Source organism: Mobula birostris, chromosome 2 (genome assembly GCF_030028105.1).
Source record: "Mobula birostris isolate sMobBir1 chromosome 2, sMobBir1.hap1, whole genome shotgun sequence".
NCBI lineage: Eukaryota > Metazoa > Chordata > Chondrichthyes > Myliobatiformes > Myliobatidae > Mobula > Mobula birostris.
This window is the reverse complement of record NC_092371.1, coordinates 170,225,620-170,243,259: the sequence shown is the minus strand read 5'-3', so window position 1 is coordinate 170,243,259 and position 17,640 is coordinate 170,225,620. Positions and strand designations below refer to the sequence as shown.

The 17,640-nt window shown below is 40.8% G+C and overlaps 1 protein-coding gene across 6 annotated transcripts in view; it reads left to right on the top strand.

Annotated features, from left to right (window-relative positions):
* Nucleotides 1–17,640, top strand: part of LOC140193913 (frizzled-3) — a 100,508-nt gene that overhangs the window by 10,709 nt on the left and 72,159 nt on the right. For 5 of the 6 annotated variants that reach the window (XM_072251076.1, XM_072251073.1, XM_072251074.1 and 2 more), the window contains one exon: nt 3,329–3,875. The exons of the other annotated variant lie outside the window; for it this stretch is intronic. In XM_072251076.1, the coding sequence (XP_072107177.1) occupies nt 3,681–3,875 (195 nt within the window). In that variant the 5' untranslated portion in view covers nt 3,329–3,680. The remainder of the gene's footprint in view (nt 1–3,328; nt 3,876–17,640) is intronic. 6 annotated transcript variants of the gene reach the window in all.

Here is a 17,640-nt window from a genome sequence, read left to right as displayed (position 1 = left end):
AACCCCTTGCTTCGGCAGTGTGTGGGACCCATCTGTTTCAAGTAGGTTTCAATCATAGAAGAGCATGGTAGCCTGCCTCAATGACTATCCCCCAGTGGCATTTAAATCCACAGTGATGAAGTGCTCTGAGAGGCTGGTGTTGAAACATGTCAGCTCCTGCCTGAGTGGTGACTTGGATCCATTCCAATTTGCCTACCAGAGCAATATCAGAATCAGCATCAGACTGTCTTTAAAGAGAGTGAACCCTCATAAGGCAGAAGGTCCTAATGGAGTATCTGGTAAGGCTCTGAAAACCTGTGGCAACCAACAGCGGGAGTATTCAAAGACATTTTCAACCTGTCACTGCTGCAGGCAGAAGTTCCCACTTGCTTCAAAAAGGCAACAATTATACCAGTGCCTAAGAAGAATAATGTGGACTGCGTTAATGACTATTGCCTAGTAGCACTCACATCGACAGTGATGAAATGCACTCAACGTCAGTAAGAGGAAAGAGCTGATTGTGGACCTCAGGAAGGGTAAGATGAAGGAATAGTCATAGTCATACTTTATTGATCCTGGGGCAAATTGGTTTTCGTTACAGTTGCACCATAAATAATAAATAGTAATAAAACCATAAATAGTTAAATAGTAATATGTAAATTATGCCAGGAAATAAGTCCAGGACCAGCCTATTGGCTCAGGGTGTCTGACCCTCCAAGGGAGGAGTTGTAAAGTTTGATGGCCACAGGCAGGAATGACTTCCTATGATGCTCTGTGTTGCATCTCGGTGGAATGAGTCTCTGGCTGAATGTACTCCTGTGCCCAACCAGTACATTATGTAGTGGATAGGAGACATTGTCCAAGATGGCATGCAACTTGGACAGCATCCTCTTTTCAGACACCACCATCAGAGAGTCCAGTTCTATCCCCACAACATCACTGGTCTTACGAAAGAGTTTGTTCACATACACATACCAATCCTCATAGAGGGATCGGAAGTGGAGAGAGTGAGCAGCTTCAAGTTGCTGGGTGTCAAGATCTCTGAGGATCCAACCTGGCCTCAACATATTGATGTACTTATAAAGAAGACAAGACAGCGGCTATACCTTATTAGGAGTTTGAAGAGATTTGGCATGTCTTGGCAAGCTTCTATAGTTGTACCGGAGAGAACTTTCTGATAGGCTGCATCACTGGTATGGACGGGCTACTGCACAGGACCAAAAGAAGCTGCAGAAGGTTGTAAATCTAGTCGCCTCCATCTTGGGCACTAGCCTACAAAGTACCCAGGACATCTTCAGGGAGAGGTGTCTTGGAAAGGCAGCGTCCATTATTAAGGATCTCCAGCACCCACGGCATGTCCTTTCCTCACTGTTACCATCAGGTAGGAGTTGCAGACGCCTGAAGGCACACACTCAGCGATTTCAGGAACAGCTTCTTCCCCTCTGCCAACCGATTCCTAAATGGACAAGCAAGCTCTGGACACCTTTTTTTTTAATATACAGTATTTCTGTTTTTGGACTTTTAAAATCTATTCAATATACGTAATTGATTTGTTTATTTGTTATGGTTTATTTTATTTATTATTTTTTTTTCTCTCTCTGCTAGATTATGTATTGCATTGAACTGCTGCTGCTAAGTTGACAAATTTCACGTCACATGCCAGTGATAATAAACCTGAATAGGTCCACAACAGATGACACCTCATTGGCTCTTAACACAACACTGGACGGCAAAGGTGCATGCATCAGGATGCTCTTTATCGATTACAGCTCAGCATTTAATGTCATCATCCCCTCAAGACTAATCAGTAAACTCCAAGGCTTGGGCCTCAATACCCCCTTGTGCAATTAGATCCTAGATTTCCTCACTTGCATACCCCAGTCCAGGGGTGACCAACCTTTTACATTCCATGCGTAAATTTTTTTACTCACGAGTTCAGAAGCGCCATACAACTCTTGTACCCCCATTCAATTCTTGTAAAAATATGTTAATATAGAACTCATGCGTGAAAAAATTGCGTCTGAACTCGTGCGTGGAAAAATTGACGCGTGGAATGTAAAAGGTTGGCCACCCCTGCCCCAGTCAGTTCAGATTGACAAAAACGTCTTTGACAATCTCCATCAGCACAGGTGCACCACAGGGCCGTGTGCTTCCTCCCCTGCTTTGCTCAATTTACAACTATGACTATGTGGCTAAGCAGAGCTCCAACACTATCCAAGTTTGCTGATGACACCACTGTTATGGGCCATTTCAAAGGAGGCGATGAATTGGCATACAGGAGGGAGAATGAAAATTTGGCTGAGTGGTGTCATAACAACAACATCTTACTCAATGTTAGCAAGACCAAGGAACTGGTTGTAGACTAAAGGACAGGGAAACCAGAGGTCCATGAGCCAGTCCTCATCAGAGGGTCAGTAATTTTAAATTCCTGGGTGACAGTATCTCAGAGGACACTTCCTGGACCCATCCGATAATGTAATTGCAAATAATGCACAGTAACACCTCTACTTTCTTAGGGATCTGTGGAGTTTTGGCATTACATCAAAAAATATTGTCAAACTTCTATAGAAGGTTTATTGACTGGTTGCATTATGGCCTGGGAACGCCAATGCCTTTGAACGGAAAGTCTTACAAAAAGTAGTGGATTCGACTCAGTAGCTCATGAAATGCTGTCGTAGGAAAGCAACATCCATCATCAAAGATACTCACTACCCAGGACATGTTCTTTTCTTGCTGCTGTCATCAGGTAGAAGGTACAAGTGCCTCAGGACTTGCACCACAAGGTTCAAGAACTGTTGCTACCCCTCAACCATCAGGCTCTTAAACAAAAGAGGGAACTACACTCATCTATTGAAATGTTTCCACAACCAGTGATCTCACTTTCAGGACTCTTTATCTTGTTATTTCATGTTCTCATTACTTATTGCTATTTATTTATATTTGCATTTGCACAGTCTTCTATGTTCTTGCCCTTATATTGATCCTGTTTATAGTTACTATTCTATAGATTTGCAGAGTATGCCTGCAGGGAAAATAATTTCAGGGCTGTATGTGGTGACGTGTGTACTCTGATAATAAATTTTACTTTGAGCTTTGGTATGACAGTAGACTTCAGAATGATTGGTGCATGGTTTTCTGCTCTGATTCCTTGCAAGTGATTTCTGTTGAAAATGTCTTGAATGCAGACAGGGTTTCCACACTGCCTTCCTTATTTTAAACTGAGTAATACTCAAATCTCATCAAAGGGGTTGTTAACACATGTACTCTCATGTTAAGAGTTAACTTCTTGGGGGAAGAGTGCTATTCATATGGGCAATGATCACCTCTGGCTTGTTTGTTTATTTTGCAGGTATTTTAAATGTCCTTAATTGGAGAAGCGAATCTTGTGGTGTGGAATGAGTACTGTTTGAGAATGTTTAATGCTCTGAAAGAGCTATATGGAGATTTTGCCTCACTTCAAAAGTAAACTGTTGACTACCAATCTGGATTTTAATTACCTACTGAAGAATTGTTTTTTGAGGAAGAAAAAGATGCTAATTATTGTACCAGACTTTTTCTAGAAAACCAAGGCAGAAACAGAAATGGGAACAAATTTTGGAGTTCAAGCTTGATTGAGCAAAGAAAAGGGTTCAGAAACCCAACATTCAATTAGCAAACCTGTTTTTCCTCTACTAACATTCAAAGCATTGAACTGTGAAGAAATGGCTGTGAGTATTAGGGTGATGTTATTGATGCTGTATGCACTGTCTACACTCTTCAGACAAGCTGATGGCCACAGTATGTTTGCCTGTGAGCCTATTTCTCTCAGAATGTGTCGTGACCTGCCTTATAATATGACTTTTATGCCAAATCTTCTAAATCATTATGACCAACAGACAGCAGCCCTGGCAATGGAGGTAAGATGACTTCTTGTTCTTGCTTTTGTAGCACAGCAAGTTTTTATTCTTTGTTAGTATTCTATTTTTTTTTTTTGTTGCCTATATCTTTGACTTCACCACCAGATTTGGATTGTTCAGGACCATGATTTGCACCACTGAATACAAGGTTCTGATTTGCCATAATTACTTCTAGCTTTTTGCTTTCTCCATGCTGATTTGATTGAAGGTTCATAATTTGCTGTAAGAGCAAATATGGGTACTATTGAGTGAGATACTTAAATAAGTAGATATTCCTGTATTGCAAGTAAATATTTGTATATTTTGTCCTAATGTTAAATTTGGTCCTTGTGGTTTCTTGTAAAAAATGAAAGCACAATTTCAGTGTTTGAGTTGGAAAAGATATAGTGTTGGAAGGAAGCTGAGCATAGGATTAAACATTGGTAAGTGATTTTTGACATTTTGGGGCAGTGACAGGAGGAGATGGAATTACTGACAAAGGTATTGTTCCTGAGGAAAATTTCATGAATTATTGTATTTCTTTTTCTTGGAACAGTAAAGTTGCAACCTCATTGCTGTTAAAATTCTGCATTTTCCTGAAACTTTTCTCCTCTTTAATGGTGGCCTTTGAGATTTTCTGTGCATTAATGTCATGAGTTTGTCTCCAGTAGGGTGTTGGATGTTAGAAATTTCTGGAGCTAATTTTTTCATAATTGTTCAATGGAGAGGAAAAAACCAAAAATAGGAAGTCAACATTTGATTTTTCAATTTGCATTTGGCAATTACAAGTTGAGGTTTGGTCAGTTGCAGGAGAAGGAACAGCCATAATAGCATAGCGGTTAGTGCGGTGTTACTACAGCTCGGACGTTGAAGTTCAGAGTTCAATTCCGGTGCCGTCCCTAAGGAGTTTGCATGTTCTCCCAGTGGCCATGTAGGTTTCCTGCCGGTGCTCCGTTTCCTCCTGCTGACAAAGATGTGCCAGTTAGTTGGTTAATTAATCATTGCAAGTTATCCTGTGATTTGGCTGGTGTTAAATAGGTGGGTGCTGGGTAGTGTGGCTCATTGTACCAGAAGGGCCTATTCTGTGCTGTATCTCTAAACTTTGACTGGATTAAGAAGCAAACAAATTGAGTGCTATAGTTTGAAGATTCTTCAATATCAGAAGTGTATATTACCATTTGAAAAAGAACAATGGGTTAATGTAACACACACACACACACACACACACACACACACACACACACACACACACACACACACAGCAGGTCATGCACCATCTATGCAGAGAAATGTTTTGGGTCGTGGCCTAACAAGACTTCGTCGGGGTTAATGTTCCTCATTGGAACCATTGATCAGGACTTTCATCTTGTGAGAGGTCCAAAGTAGGATGATGACCCTTGTTCTTTCAGCTGTTCACTAGCCCATCTGTTACCAGCATTTTTAGTTTCAAAAATACGATTTGTCTCACTTGATGATTTTAAATTAGACAAACCAATCTGCTTGCTGTCCTGTTTCCTCTTGCTGGTGTGGATCCTTTGTATGATTTATAATTTATACTATCAAATGTTGGTTTGCCCTAGGCTGTCTTCTGTTGCCAGACTTTTTGTATTTTGCTTCCTATTCAGTCTCCTGTGAGGCAAGCTCTTGCAACTTTTTTTTTTCTTGCACCTGTGTCGTTGGAATCTCAAATTCTCTAAGCTGATTAGGGCTGATCCAAGCCCCAGAGCAATTTTGAAGAAGTAATTTTTGAAGACAGATGAAGCTTAAATTTTCATCCTGAGAATTTCCCTTTGAGAAATTCATCTTCACAAAACATGTTTGTAAGAAATGGGGTAGTATGGTAGTGTAGCAGTTAGCCTAACACTTGCAACGCCAGCAACCCAAATTCAATTCCAGCAGTATGTACTTTGTCCCAGTGACCACATAGGTTTCCTTCAGGTGTTCTGGTTCCTACTACATTCTAAAGGTGTGCATGTTAGATTAATTGATCAAATGGATCAGTAGGGCACTGCAGAGTGCTGTTGAACTAGGGGATCTGGGAATATAGGTTCATAATTCATTGAAAGTGGTTTCACAGATAGATAGAGTTGTTAAAAAAGCTTTTGGCACATTGGCCTTCATAAGTCTATGTATTGAGTCCAGGAATTTGGATGTTACATTGAAATTGTATAGGATGTTGATGAGGCCTAACCTGGAGTATTGTGTCCCATTTTGGTCACCTACTTGCAGGAAAGATGTAAATAAGGTTGAAAGAGTACAGACAAAATTTCCAAGGATGTTGCTGGCACTGGAGGCCCTGTGTTATAAGGAAAGATTCAATAGGCTGGAAATTTATTCCTTGGAATGTAGAAGATTGAGGGGAGATTTGATAGAGGTATTCAAACTTATGAGGGGTATAGATAGGGTAAATGCAAGCAGGCTTTTTCCACTGAGGTTTGGTGGGACTACAACAAGAGGCCATGAGTTAAGGGCGAAAGGTAAAAAATTTAAGGGGAACATGAGGGAAGATTTCTTCACTCAGGTCATGAGATTGTGGAACGAGGTGCATATGAGCTTGACTTCAATGTTTAAGAAGTTGGGATAGGTACATGGATGAGAAGGTATGGGTGGCTGTGGTCCGGGTTCAGATCGATGGGACTAGGCAGTTTAAATGGCTCGACGTGGACTAGATGGGCTAAAGGACTTGTTTCTGTGTTGTACTTTTCTTTGACTATGGGTATAATTGGGCAGTGCAAGGTCATTAGGCTGGAAAGGCTGTATTTCTAAATTTAACATGATATATGAAAAACTCTCATGTTGGATACTATCCTGTTTAGGGTCTTGACACAAAACTTTGCCATTCTCATTGAACATAGAAATCTACAGCACATTACAGGCCCGTCGGCCTATAATGATGTGCCAACCATGTAACCTATTCTAGAAACTGCCTAGAATTTCCCTACTGTGTAGCCCCCTATTTTCCTAAGCTCTATATTCCTATCTAAGGGTCTCTTAAGAGACCCTATTATAACTGCCTCTACCTCTGTCGCTGGCAGTGAATTCCATGCACCCACCACCCTCTGTGTGGAAAAACTTACCTTTGACATCCCCCTCTGTACCTACATCCAAGCACCTTAAAACTATGCCCCTTCATGTTAGCCATTTCAGCCCTGGGAAAAAGCCCCTGGCTATCCACATGGTCAATGCCTCTCATCATCTTGTCCATTCCCATCCTGCTCATGTTGTTGGGGTAAGACTAACCTTGCTGGTATTAGCATTGTGTATATAACCTATTTCAGTCTTATTTTCCCTTTGTTATGTTTATTACAGTTTTGTGAAAGAAGCTGCTTCAGTAAATGACGCTGAGTTGATGACCTGGCTACTCTTGGTCTCTGTTGGAGTTAATTACCTGGCATTGCACCTGGCCTGTATTGCTCCCCGTGAAAAAAAATAGTGAATTAAACTGCCTGGACCTTCAGTGCAAACTAAAGAGATTCTGCAGATGCTGGAAATCACACACAAAATGCTGGAGGAATTAAGCTGGTGAGGTAGCATCAATGGAGAGGAATAAACTGTTGATGTTTTGGGCCAAGGCCCTCCATCAAAAAACTATCGACTGTTTATTCCTTTCCATAGATCCTCGCTGTCCTGCTGAGTTCTTCCAGAATTCTGTACATGAAGCTTTATTACAGTGGATTGGAACAGAATCTCTGTGCTGCCTACTTAATCCGTTCAAATTTTAGTAAATCCATAATACTGTGTTAGATTTATTTAGTTTGCCTGGCTGAATGGAACTTTCTGCTTTAAAAGTACATTGTTATAGCTGAGTGATGTTGTTAGCCGAAGCACCGTGCCCAGTCAAATCCAGTCTTTTGTCCTATGTATATGATGTGTTTTCCTTTTCAGTCTCTGCGGAAATGTGCAGTGTGCACGTAAGCTGTGGATTGGATGTAATGAAGGAAAACAGTAGCTGCAGGAGACTGTTTACAGCATCAAATGATTGTTTAACGAGTCCTTTTTATCTGCATTTTGTAACAAAGTATATTATATAGTGTGAACTCTTTCATTCTTCTACAGGTGGAAATCAGTGAAACTTGTTGAGTGTTCCTTGGAGGAGTTAACTGAGGTTTACAGGATTATTTTTTCCTGCTTGGCATTGCTGCCTGCTACACCTCCAACAGTGCCCTTAGATCAGCGTAGGGTCATCAGCTAGGTACCACCATTCATTGATGTTTTGCTCCCTTAACCCTGGTACATCTCCTGGGGGGCAGAGCAGTGGCAGGGATGGCTCCCTGCCACCCCCTGCAACTTTTAGTGGGGTTAGTCGGGCCCCCAATTTCTGTCCTTAGCCACAGCCAGAAGCTGCTTTTTTCTTCCTTTTCATCCATCTCTCTGGTACCTCCTGGCCTCGCTTCAGTCACTGTCACATCACCGAGAAGCCCCAGCATCTTACCTCCACAAGGTAGATGATGGTCCTCCAGCTAGTTTCCTTATACTCAGCTGCCAGCTCAGAGTACTTCAGCCTCTTCCACTCATGGGCAGTCTCCACTGCTTCCTCCCATGGGATTGTTGCCTCAATGAGGACTGTCTTGGTGGCACTAATGATTAGGATTATAAAAGTCAATGGGTAGTTAGAGTTCACAGCTGACCTTGACTGACATTGCAATGAAAGCTCATGGCTTCTCTGGAAGTTTTCTCACACTTGCCATTCAAGTGCACCTCGTTGAGTGTGAATGTGAGAACGTGAAAGACACAGTAACAAATATGGCCTGAAGTTTTACATTTCTAATTTTCAGAACAGTTATGAATAAGGGGGCAGCATGAAAAGATGTCTTTTCACCTAGCACACCTTGAATTGGTAGAAAATTCTCATTTTTATTTCCCACAGCAGCGGCTTGACCGGCTGAGCTTTTCCGGCATTTTTATTTCAAATTTCCAGCAGCTGCCATTTCATTTTAATCCCGTGTGACAATTTCAAATGAATGCCATCAAAACATGGTAAACCATCAGATTCTTTAGAGGTATACTTAAAGCTAGTCTGGAATATCCATCCTTTCAATTGAGATTGGTGTTGCTGTGGAGACAATTTGTCAGTTAATGGGTTCTAATGGTTAACAGAAATGTAACTGCTGCTGCTCTGTTCTCTGATTGAACTAAAAATAATTAGTCTAAAAAAGAGAATAAATCTTGTTGGTTGAGAAGGAAAAATCAGTAGTGAATATTCTTCAAAATGAAAACGCAAGTGGCTTAAGGGAAGGAATGTGCAGTAGGTTCTAGTTAATTGGGACACATTTTGGCCCAATTGAGTGGCTGCTCCAATTAGCCGAAGTTTCATAGGAATAATTAAAAAGATATATTTTTAAAAAGACAGACTACCTTTTTAACTGAGTAACAAATTATGTATTTAAATGAAATACAGAACAAATTAGAACACTATCAATGCTTCTACAGTACTATAAAACTGTTAGTTCCTAAGTAATCGATGGAGGAATTTACTCAGTGTACACTGGCACGTTCCTTTCATTTTGTTCATTTGTAGCGCAGACACAGAGTGTAGATAATGGACTGCCTTCATACATTGCTATCAGAGATTGCATCCTCCAAATCTTTATTTTCACTGTAACATTGAAGATGGTCATAGTCATACTTTATTGATCCCGGGGGAAATTGGTTTTCGTTACAGTTGCACCATAAATAATAAATAGTAGTAAAACCATAAATAGTTAAATAGTAATATGTAACTTATGCCAGTAAATTATGAAATAAGTCCAGGACCAGCCTATTGGCTGAGGGTGTCTGACCCTCCAAGGGAGGAGTTGTAAAGTTTGATGGCCACAGGCAGGAATGACTTCCTATGACACTCTGTGTTGCATCTCGGTGGAATGAGTCTCTGGCTGAATGTACTCCTGTGCCCACCCAGTACATTATGTAGTGGATGTGAGACATTGTCCAAGATGGCATGCAACTTGGACAGCATCCTCTTTTCAGACACCATCGTCAGAGAGTCCAGTTCCATCCCCACAACATCACTGGCCTTACGAATGAGTTTGTTGATTCTGTTGGTGTCTGCTACCCTCAGCCTGCTGCCCCAGCACACAACAGCAAACATGATAGCACTGGCCACCATAGACTCGTAGAACATCCTCGGCATCGTCCGGCAGATGTTAAAGGCCCTCAGTCTCCTCAGGAAATAGAGACGGCTCTGACTCTTCATGTAGACAACCTCAGTGTTCTTTGACCAGTCCAGTTTATTGTCAATTCGTATCCCCAGGTATTTGTAATCCTCCACCATGTCCACACTGACCCCCTGGATGGAAACAGGGGCCACCGGTACCTTAGCTCTCCTCAGGTCTACCACCAGCTCCTTAGTCTTTTTCACATTAAGCCACAGATAATTCTGCTTACGCCATGTGACGAAGTTTCCTACCGTAGCCCTGTACTCAGCCTCATCTCCCTTGCTGATGCATCCAACTATGGCAGAGTCATCGGAAAACTTCTGAAGATTGTTGATACCATAATTCTTTGTAATTCCTAACTTATTGAAGTAGTTAAATCGTTTCATTATTACTCCTGGTTATTTCTGGCATCTCCAAGCCTGAAATCTTGAAACTGCAGTGAACAAAACTTCTGAATTGTCTTGCTGCTTATTTCTCACCAACTATCAGTGACAAAAATCACTGCTTTTTGAATACAAACATCTGCAGTTGATGCTATTTAACAACTGTTTGCTCTAAGCACGGTGTAGTGTCTAACGACCACACTAGTGCACGCGTCTGACACCTATTAGAGACTGTCAACATATTAACCTTGGTCGTTTGGCTATTTATATAAATGATTTGGATGTCAATGCACAACTCTTAAGGAAAAGAATTGTGGAGTGGCAAATGGGTTTCAATACGGATATGAGGTGGAAAATCAAACCAGCATAAGATTTGTACAATATAGGGCATTAGAGAGTGTAACAGAACAGAGGGACTTAAAACAAATGCATAGTTCATTGAAAGCCTTGTCACAGATAGACGGTAGTGGAAAAAGTCATGTAGTATGCAGGCCTTCAGTCAGGTCATTGAGTATAGGAGTTGGATGACATAACATCCTAAGTTGTTGCTAGGGCTGCGCTTGGAGTACTGTGTACAGTTTTATCACCCTGTTATGGGAAATGTGATTAGACTGGAAAGGGTGCAAAAAAGATTTGTGTTGAATTTCAGGATTAGAAGGCTTGAATTAAAAAGATGGTCAGGCTAGATCTTTATTCCTTGGAATGTAGGCGATTGAAGGGCAACTTTATAGGTGTTTAAAATTGTGAGGCATAGATATGCTGGACAGTAACAGTCTTCATCCTTAGAGTTGGGGAGAACAAAACTGGGGGGCAGAGATTTAAGGTGAGAGAGTAAAGATTTAAAAGGGACGGCAACTTGTTCACACACAGGCTGTTGAATATGTGGAATGAGCTGCCAGAGCAAGTGGTTGAGGCAGAATCAGTGGTATAACTTAAGAAGCAATTGCATGGGTAGATGGAGGATCGGGGCTTAGACGAATATGGGCCAAATGCAGGAAATTGGGAATTGCAAGCTGGACACTGTTTTTGGTATGGACTCATTGGACTGAATGGCCTGTATTCGTGCTGTATTGCTGTATGACTAAACATTACTTGTCTTCCAACAATCTCATTTTCAATTGTGGGTTGAAGTATGAATCCTGCTGATCCTTTGATCAGTTAGCAATTGATCCTTGCATTTTCATCTTTTTTCTACTTTTTACTCTCCATAACAGACTAAACTAAACAGACTTGACTCGGGTGAGTAGTAATGTCATCCAGGTGGACATTTGGTAACATGTGGGAGTGAGCTGACCAGTCTAACTTGTACTTGGTGAATTTCCTCATACACTCCACAATTAAGACCACAAGGCATAGGAGTAGAATTATGCCATTTGGCCCATTGAGCCTGGTCCCTCATTTCATCATGGCTAATCTATTATCCCTCTCAACTCCATTCTCCTCCCTTCTCCCCATAATCTTTGATGTCCTGACTAATCAAGAACCTGTCAACCTCCATTTTAAATGTACCCAGTGACATGGCCACCACCGTCATCTCTGGTAATAAATTCCACAGTTTCACCACCTTCTGACTAAAGAAATTCCTCTTCATCTTTGTTCTGAATGGATGTCCCTCTATTGAGGCTATGCCCTCTGATCCTTGGCTTCCCCATTATAGGAAATATTGTCTCCACATCTACTCTATCAAGGCCTTTCGATAATCAATATGTGTCAATGAGATCCACTCTCATTCTTCTAAACTCCAGTGAGTATAGGTCCAGAGCCATCAAACGCTCCTCATACATCAACACATCTTTTCTTAGATAAGGGGCTCAAAACGGCTCACAATACACCTTGTGATCTTACCAATGCCTTAAAAAGCCTCATTGCTTGTATATTCTAGTTCTCTTGAAATGAATGCTAACATTGCATGTGCCTTCTTTACTACCAAATCAACCTGCAAGGTGACCTTTGGGGAATCCCGCACAAGGACTCCTAAGTCTCTTTGCACCTCTGATTTTCGAAATTTCTCCCTGTTCAGAAAACTGTCTGTGCCTTTATTCCTTCTACAAAAAAGCATGTCCATACACTTCCCTACACTATATTCCATCTGCCACTTCTTTTCCCATTCTCCCAACCTGTCTAAGTAATTTTGCAGGCTCCCTGCTTCCTCAACACTACCAACCCCTTCACTTCTCTTCATAATGTCCTCAAAATTTGGCCACAAAGCTATCATTCCATCATCAAAATTATTGACAAATAATGTGAACAGAAGCAGTCCCAACACTCAGCTCCTGTAGAACACCACTAGTCACCGGCAGCCAGTGAGAAAAGCTCCCCTTTTTTCCCCACTCTTTGCCTCCTGCCAGTAGCTGATCTTCCATCCTTGCTAGTCTTTCCTGTAATTCCATGGGCTCTTATCTTGTTAAGCAGCTTCATGTGCAGCACCTTGTAAAAGGCTTTCTGAAAATCCAGGTAAACAAATTAACAAGGGTAATTTGACTTATCATGTGGGGTAATTGCACACTTGTGGATTGTCCTGCCCTAATTTATTTGTCACCCCAAATTTATTGGGTAATGTGTAAACGATAGTATTTTTAAGTGAAAATGCATAATTGTCTGGGATATGTAGCTGTTTCCATTTGTTAATAATCAGTTCTTTAGTTTTGGTGATGTTGAGGTCTATGGCAACAATCAACCAAATTACCATTCTCTCTCCTATATGCCTTTTCGTCACCACCTTTGATTCAGCCAATAGCGGTGTTGTCAGGATAACTTCACTCACCTCCACTCTGAACTGATTCCACAACTCTTATGGATTTACCTTCAGGGATTCCACAACTTGCGTTCTTAGTAGTATTAATTTATTATTGTTTGTTTTATTTTGTATTTGTACAAATTGTCTTGATTTCCTGAGGAGACTGAGGTCCTTTAACATCTGTCGGACGATGCTGAGGATGTTCTACGAGTCTGTGGTGGCCAGTGCGATCATGTTTGCTGTTGTGTACTGGGGCAGCAGGCTGAGGGTAGCAAACACCAACAGGATCAACAAACTCATTCGAAAGGCCAGTGATGTTGAGGGGATGGAACTGGACTCTCTCACGGTGGTGTCTGAAAAGAGGATGCTGTCCAAGTTGCATGCCATCTTAGGCAATGTCTCCCATCCACTACATAATGTACTGGTTGGGCACAGGAGTACATTCAGCCAGAGACTCATTCCACCGAGATGCAACACAGAGCGTCATAGGAAGTCATTCCTGCCTGTGGGGATCAAACTTTACAACTCCTGCCTTGGAGGGTCAGACACGCTGAGCCAATAGGCTGGTCCTGAACTTATTTCCTGGCATAATTTACATATTACTATTTAATTATTTATGGTGCAACTGTAACAAAAACCAATTTCCCCTGGAATCAATAAAGTATGACTATTTACACATTGGTTTGTGTACTTTTCATTGATTCTACTGTATTTCTTTGTTCTACTGTTATTGCATGCAAGAAAATGAATGTGAGGGTACCATATACTTTGAATTATTTATTCCTGCTTTATATAAAGTGTGTTTTACTGTGTAGATTGTTTTTGGCATAGTGCGTCAGCAGCACATTTTGTGCCCATTAAAATTTGATTTAACTGAATGGGCTGTGGAAATGTGCTTGATGTTGAAAGCTTTTTAGGGAATAATATCTGTTTTATTGTAGCTCGAGTGTCTCAGCAGTAGTTATACTTTTAAAAAGTTGAGATGAATTCTGGCAGTGTTTCTAAAGCAAAACATGGTATGCAAATTAACTTTTGAGAGTAGCTGAGGGTTGAAAATCATCATAGTGGAAAAATAAGTTTCACAAATATTGTTTAATATGTACGTGGGGTAGGGAGAGTGGGTGGGCTAAAATGGCTCAGAACAAAATTAGAAAGCAGTACAAAGAAATGGATATGTCACTGGAAGAAACTGAATTGCAAAACTTGATCAAAAACATGAAGAATAAAGTCAAGTGGAAGATATTACCCCCACCCCCAAGATAAAAATTATTTTAATAAGTTAAACAATTCTACAGCATAGGCATGGAGTAATACAGCACAGAACAGGTCTTTTGACCCAACTCATCCTTGCCCATCTAAGCTAGTGCCATTGCATAATTGACGCATATCAACTTTCTATTAATGTTCTTATCCAAATACTTTGTTAACCTTGAGCTTGAATGTGTTTGGATATTTTCGTAGTACAGTTTTGTCAGTCACGAAAAAAACACTAGCACATTAAATACCATTTGTTTGGTCAGTCTCTGGGCTTTTTCTAATTATCAATACTGTAAGTACAATACTGAAAAACTGAGTAAGAAATTTTGAATATAATTTAAAGGGCAAGGCAAACTATTTGGGGCAGGTGGTTTATGATAGCATTTGCATTCTGCTCAAAATTCTTCCAGTCTCTTTCCATGTAATATGTACTTCCCTAAAATGCTGTATGTGTCTTGAGGATAGACAGGGTATGTCTGAAAGGCCCAAGAGAAAATGTGCCCATTGACATATCTGAAACTATGGATCCATGGTTGTAGTAGAAATGATTGTAAAGAGAATTGCAACAGGAATGCTTGAGAGAAGATGACAAGTAAGCTGATTAGGTTATCAGGTACACAACTAAAAGAAGGTGACGTAACATCTTTAGGATGATATAATTTTGTCCTTCACACTTCTCAGAGTAAACTAGTTTGATTGTATCATGTCTCAGTATAATGCTTTCAAACCTGTTCCCTGATTGAGTAAAAAATGCGAACAGCTTGGCATTACAGTTCTTGGTTTTTATTCTTGGCATGTTCGTTATTACTAAATATCTAGATAAAAACTGTTTAGTGCTCAACAATCAGTAGTATTTAACTACTTTTTACAAATAAGTGCTTCATAGGAATATTCTCTCAAAATTTATTCAAAAAAGGAAAAATGTATGTCATCTTCAAGCGTTCTTTGAGGATAGAACAAACATGAGTAGATGCAGTACATCTGAGCTTCCAGAATAGATTTGATATGGTATCACATGAGGTTACTGCCTAAAATGAGAGCATATGAGGCTGTTCAGTATATTGGCATGGATGAACTAGTGGCTAACTAACAGAGGATGGTTGGATTATATGGGTGTTTTAACAGATTGTCAGATATGTAACTGGTAGGATGCCACATGGGCCAACAGTGAGACCTTGACTCTTTATAATCCGTATTAGTGATTAGGCTGAAATGCATTATGTCTGCTTTACTCATGATATAAAGAGAGTTGGTAAGCTGTGAGGAGGGCAAATAACAGTGCCTTGAGAAAGTATTCAGACTAAACTAATTTCATATTTTACTGTCTCATTTTCTGAATTTAAAATACATTGAAGTAGGATTTTTGAGCTAATCTACAAAACATTGTGCATCATGTTAAAACAGAAGAAGTCGTCCAAATTTGTCAATAATTTACTTAAAATTAAAATCCCCTTTGTAATTACTATGCTAACTTTCCTCAGGTGCAATACTGCATAATACCTTAACCAGCTCACCCAATTTGTTGATGCAGAAAATTGGGAGTTCACTGTTTTCTATGAATTCATAAGAAAAAATACACCCCCCCCCCCCCTTTCTGTAAGGTCCAACAGTATGGTATATTTTCAACAGACCAATCCAAAATGAAGACAGAAGAGTTTTCAAGACAAGTTGGGGAAAATGATAACAGTAATGGCCCTTCACACGGCCTTAGACCACCTGGACAGTACAAACACCTGTGTCAGGACACTGTTCGTTGACTTTAGCTCAGCATTTAAGACCATCATTCCCACAATTCTGATTGATAAGTTGCAGAACCTGGCCTCTATACCCCCCCTGCAATTGGATCCTTGACTTCCTAACAGGAAGACCACAATCTGTGTGGATTGGTGATAAACATCTCCTCCTTGCTGACGATCAACACCGGTGCTCTTCAAGGGTATGTGCTTAGTCCACAGCCCTACTCTCTCTATATCTATATGGCTAGGCATAGCTCAAATGCCATCTATAAATTTGCTGACGATACAACCATCGTTGGTAGAACCTCAGAACCAAGGACCAAGGTATGCAAACTAGTGGAGTAGTGCTGCAGCAGCAACCTTGCACTCAATGTCAGTTAGACGAAAGAGCTGATTGTAGACTTCAGGAAGAGTAAGATACAGGAACATATACCAATCCTCATAGAGGGATCAGAAGTGGAGAGAGTGAGCAGTTCCTGAGTGTCAAGATCTCTGAGGATCTAACTTGGTCCCAACATATCGATGCAGCTATAAAGAAGGCAAGACAGCAGCTACATGAGAAATTTGAAGAGATTTGATATGTCAACAAAAATGCTCAAAAACTTCTGTAGACGTACTGTGGAGAGCGTTCTGACAGGCTGCATCATTATCTGGTATGGGAGGGCGGTGGCTACTGCACAGGACCAAAGGAAGTTGTAGAGAGGGTCGTAAATTTAGTTGGCTCCACCTTGGATACTAGCCTACAAAGTACCCAGGACATCTCAAGGAGCGGTGTCTCAGAAAGGCAGCATCCATTATTAAGGTCCCCCAGCGCCCAGGGCGTGCCCTTTTCTCACTGTTACCATCAGGTAGGTACAGAAGCCTGAAGGCGCACACTCAGCAATTCAGGAACAGCTTCTTACTCTCTGTCATCTGATTCCTAACTGGTCACTGAACGCGTGAAAAGTACCTCACTTTTTTTATATATCTAATTTCTGTTTTTGCATGATTTTTAATCTATTCAATATACGTATACTGTAATTGATTTCATTATTTTTTCTTCTCTTCTATATTACGTATTGCATTGAACTGCTGCTGCTAAGTTATCAAATGTCATGACACATGCCAGTGATGATAAACCTGATTCTGAGATGCACAGATCTGGGGAAAGACACAAGACCATCTCAAAAGCGATGAACATAATTCAGAGCTCAGTACAGTCCATCGTGGAAAAGATATGACTTCCTGTCAGACTCCCTCACTTCTGCCCCTCTGACCCTCAACACAGGTGCCCCTCAAGGCACAGGTGCCCCTAAACCCCCTCCTTTACTCTCTGTATACCCATGACTGTCGCCACCCACAGCTCCAACCTGCTAATTAAATGTGCAGATGACACTACACTGATTGGCCTAATCTCAAGTAATAATGAGGCAGCCTACAGAGAAGAAGTCATTTCTTGATGGTGGTGTCAAGAAGACAACCTCTCCCTCAATGTTGCAAAAACAAAGGAGTTGGTTGTGGATTACAGGAGGACTGGAG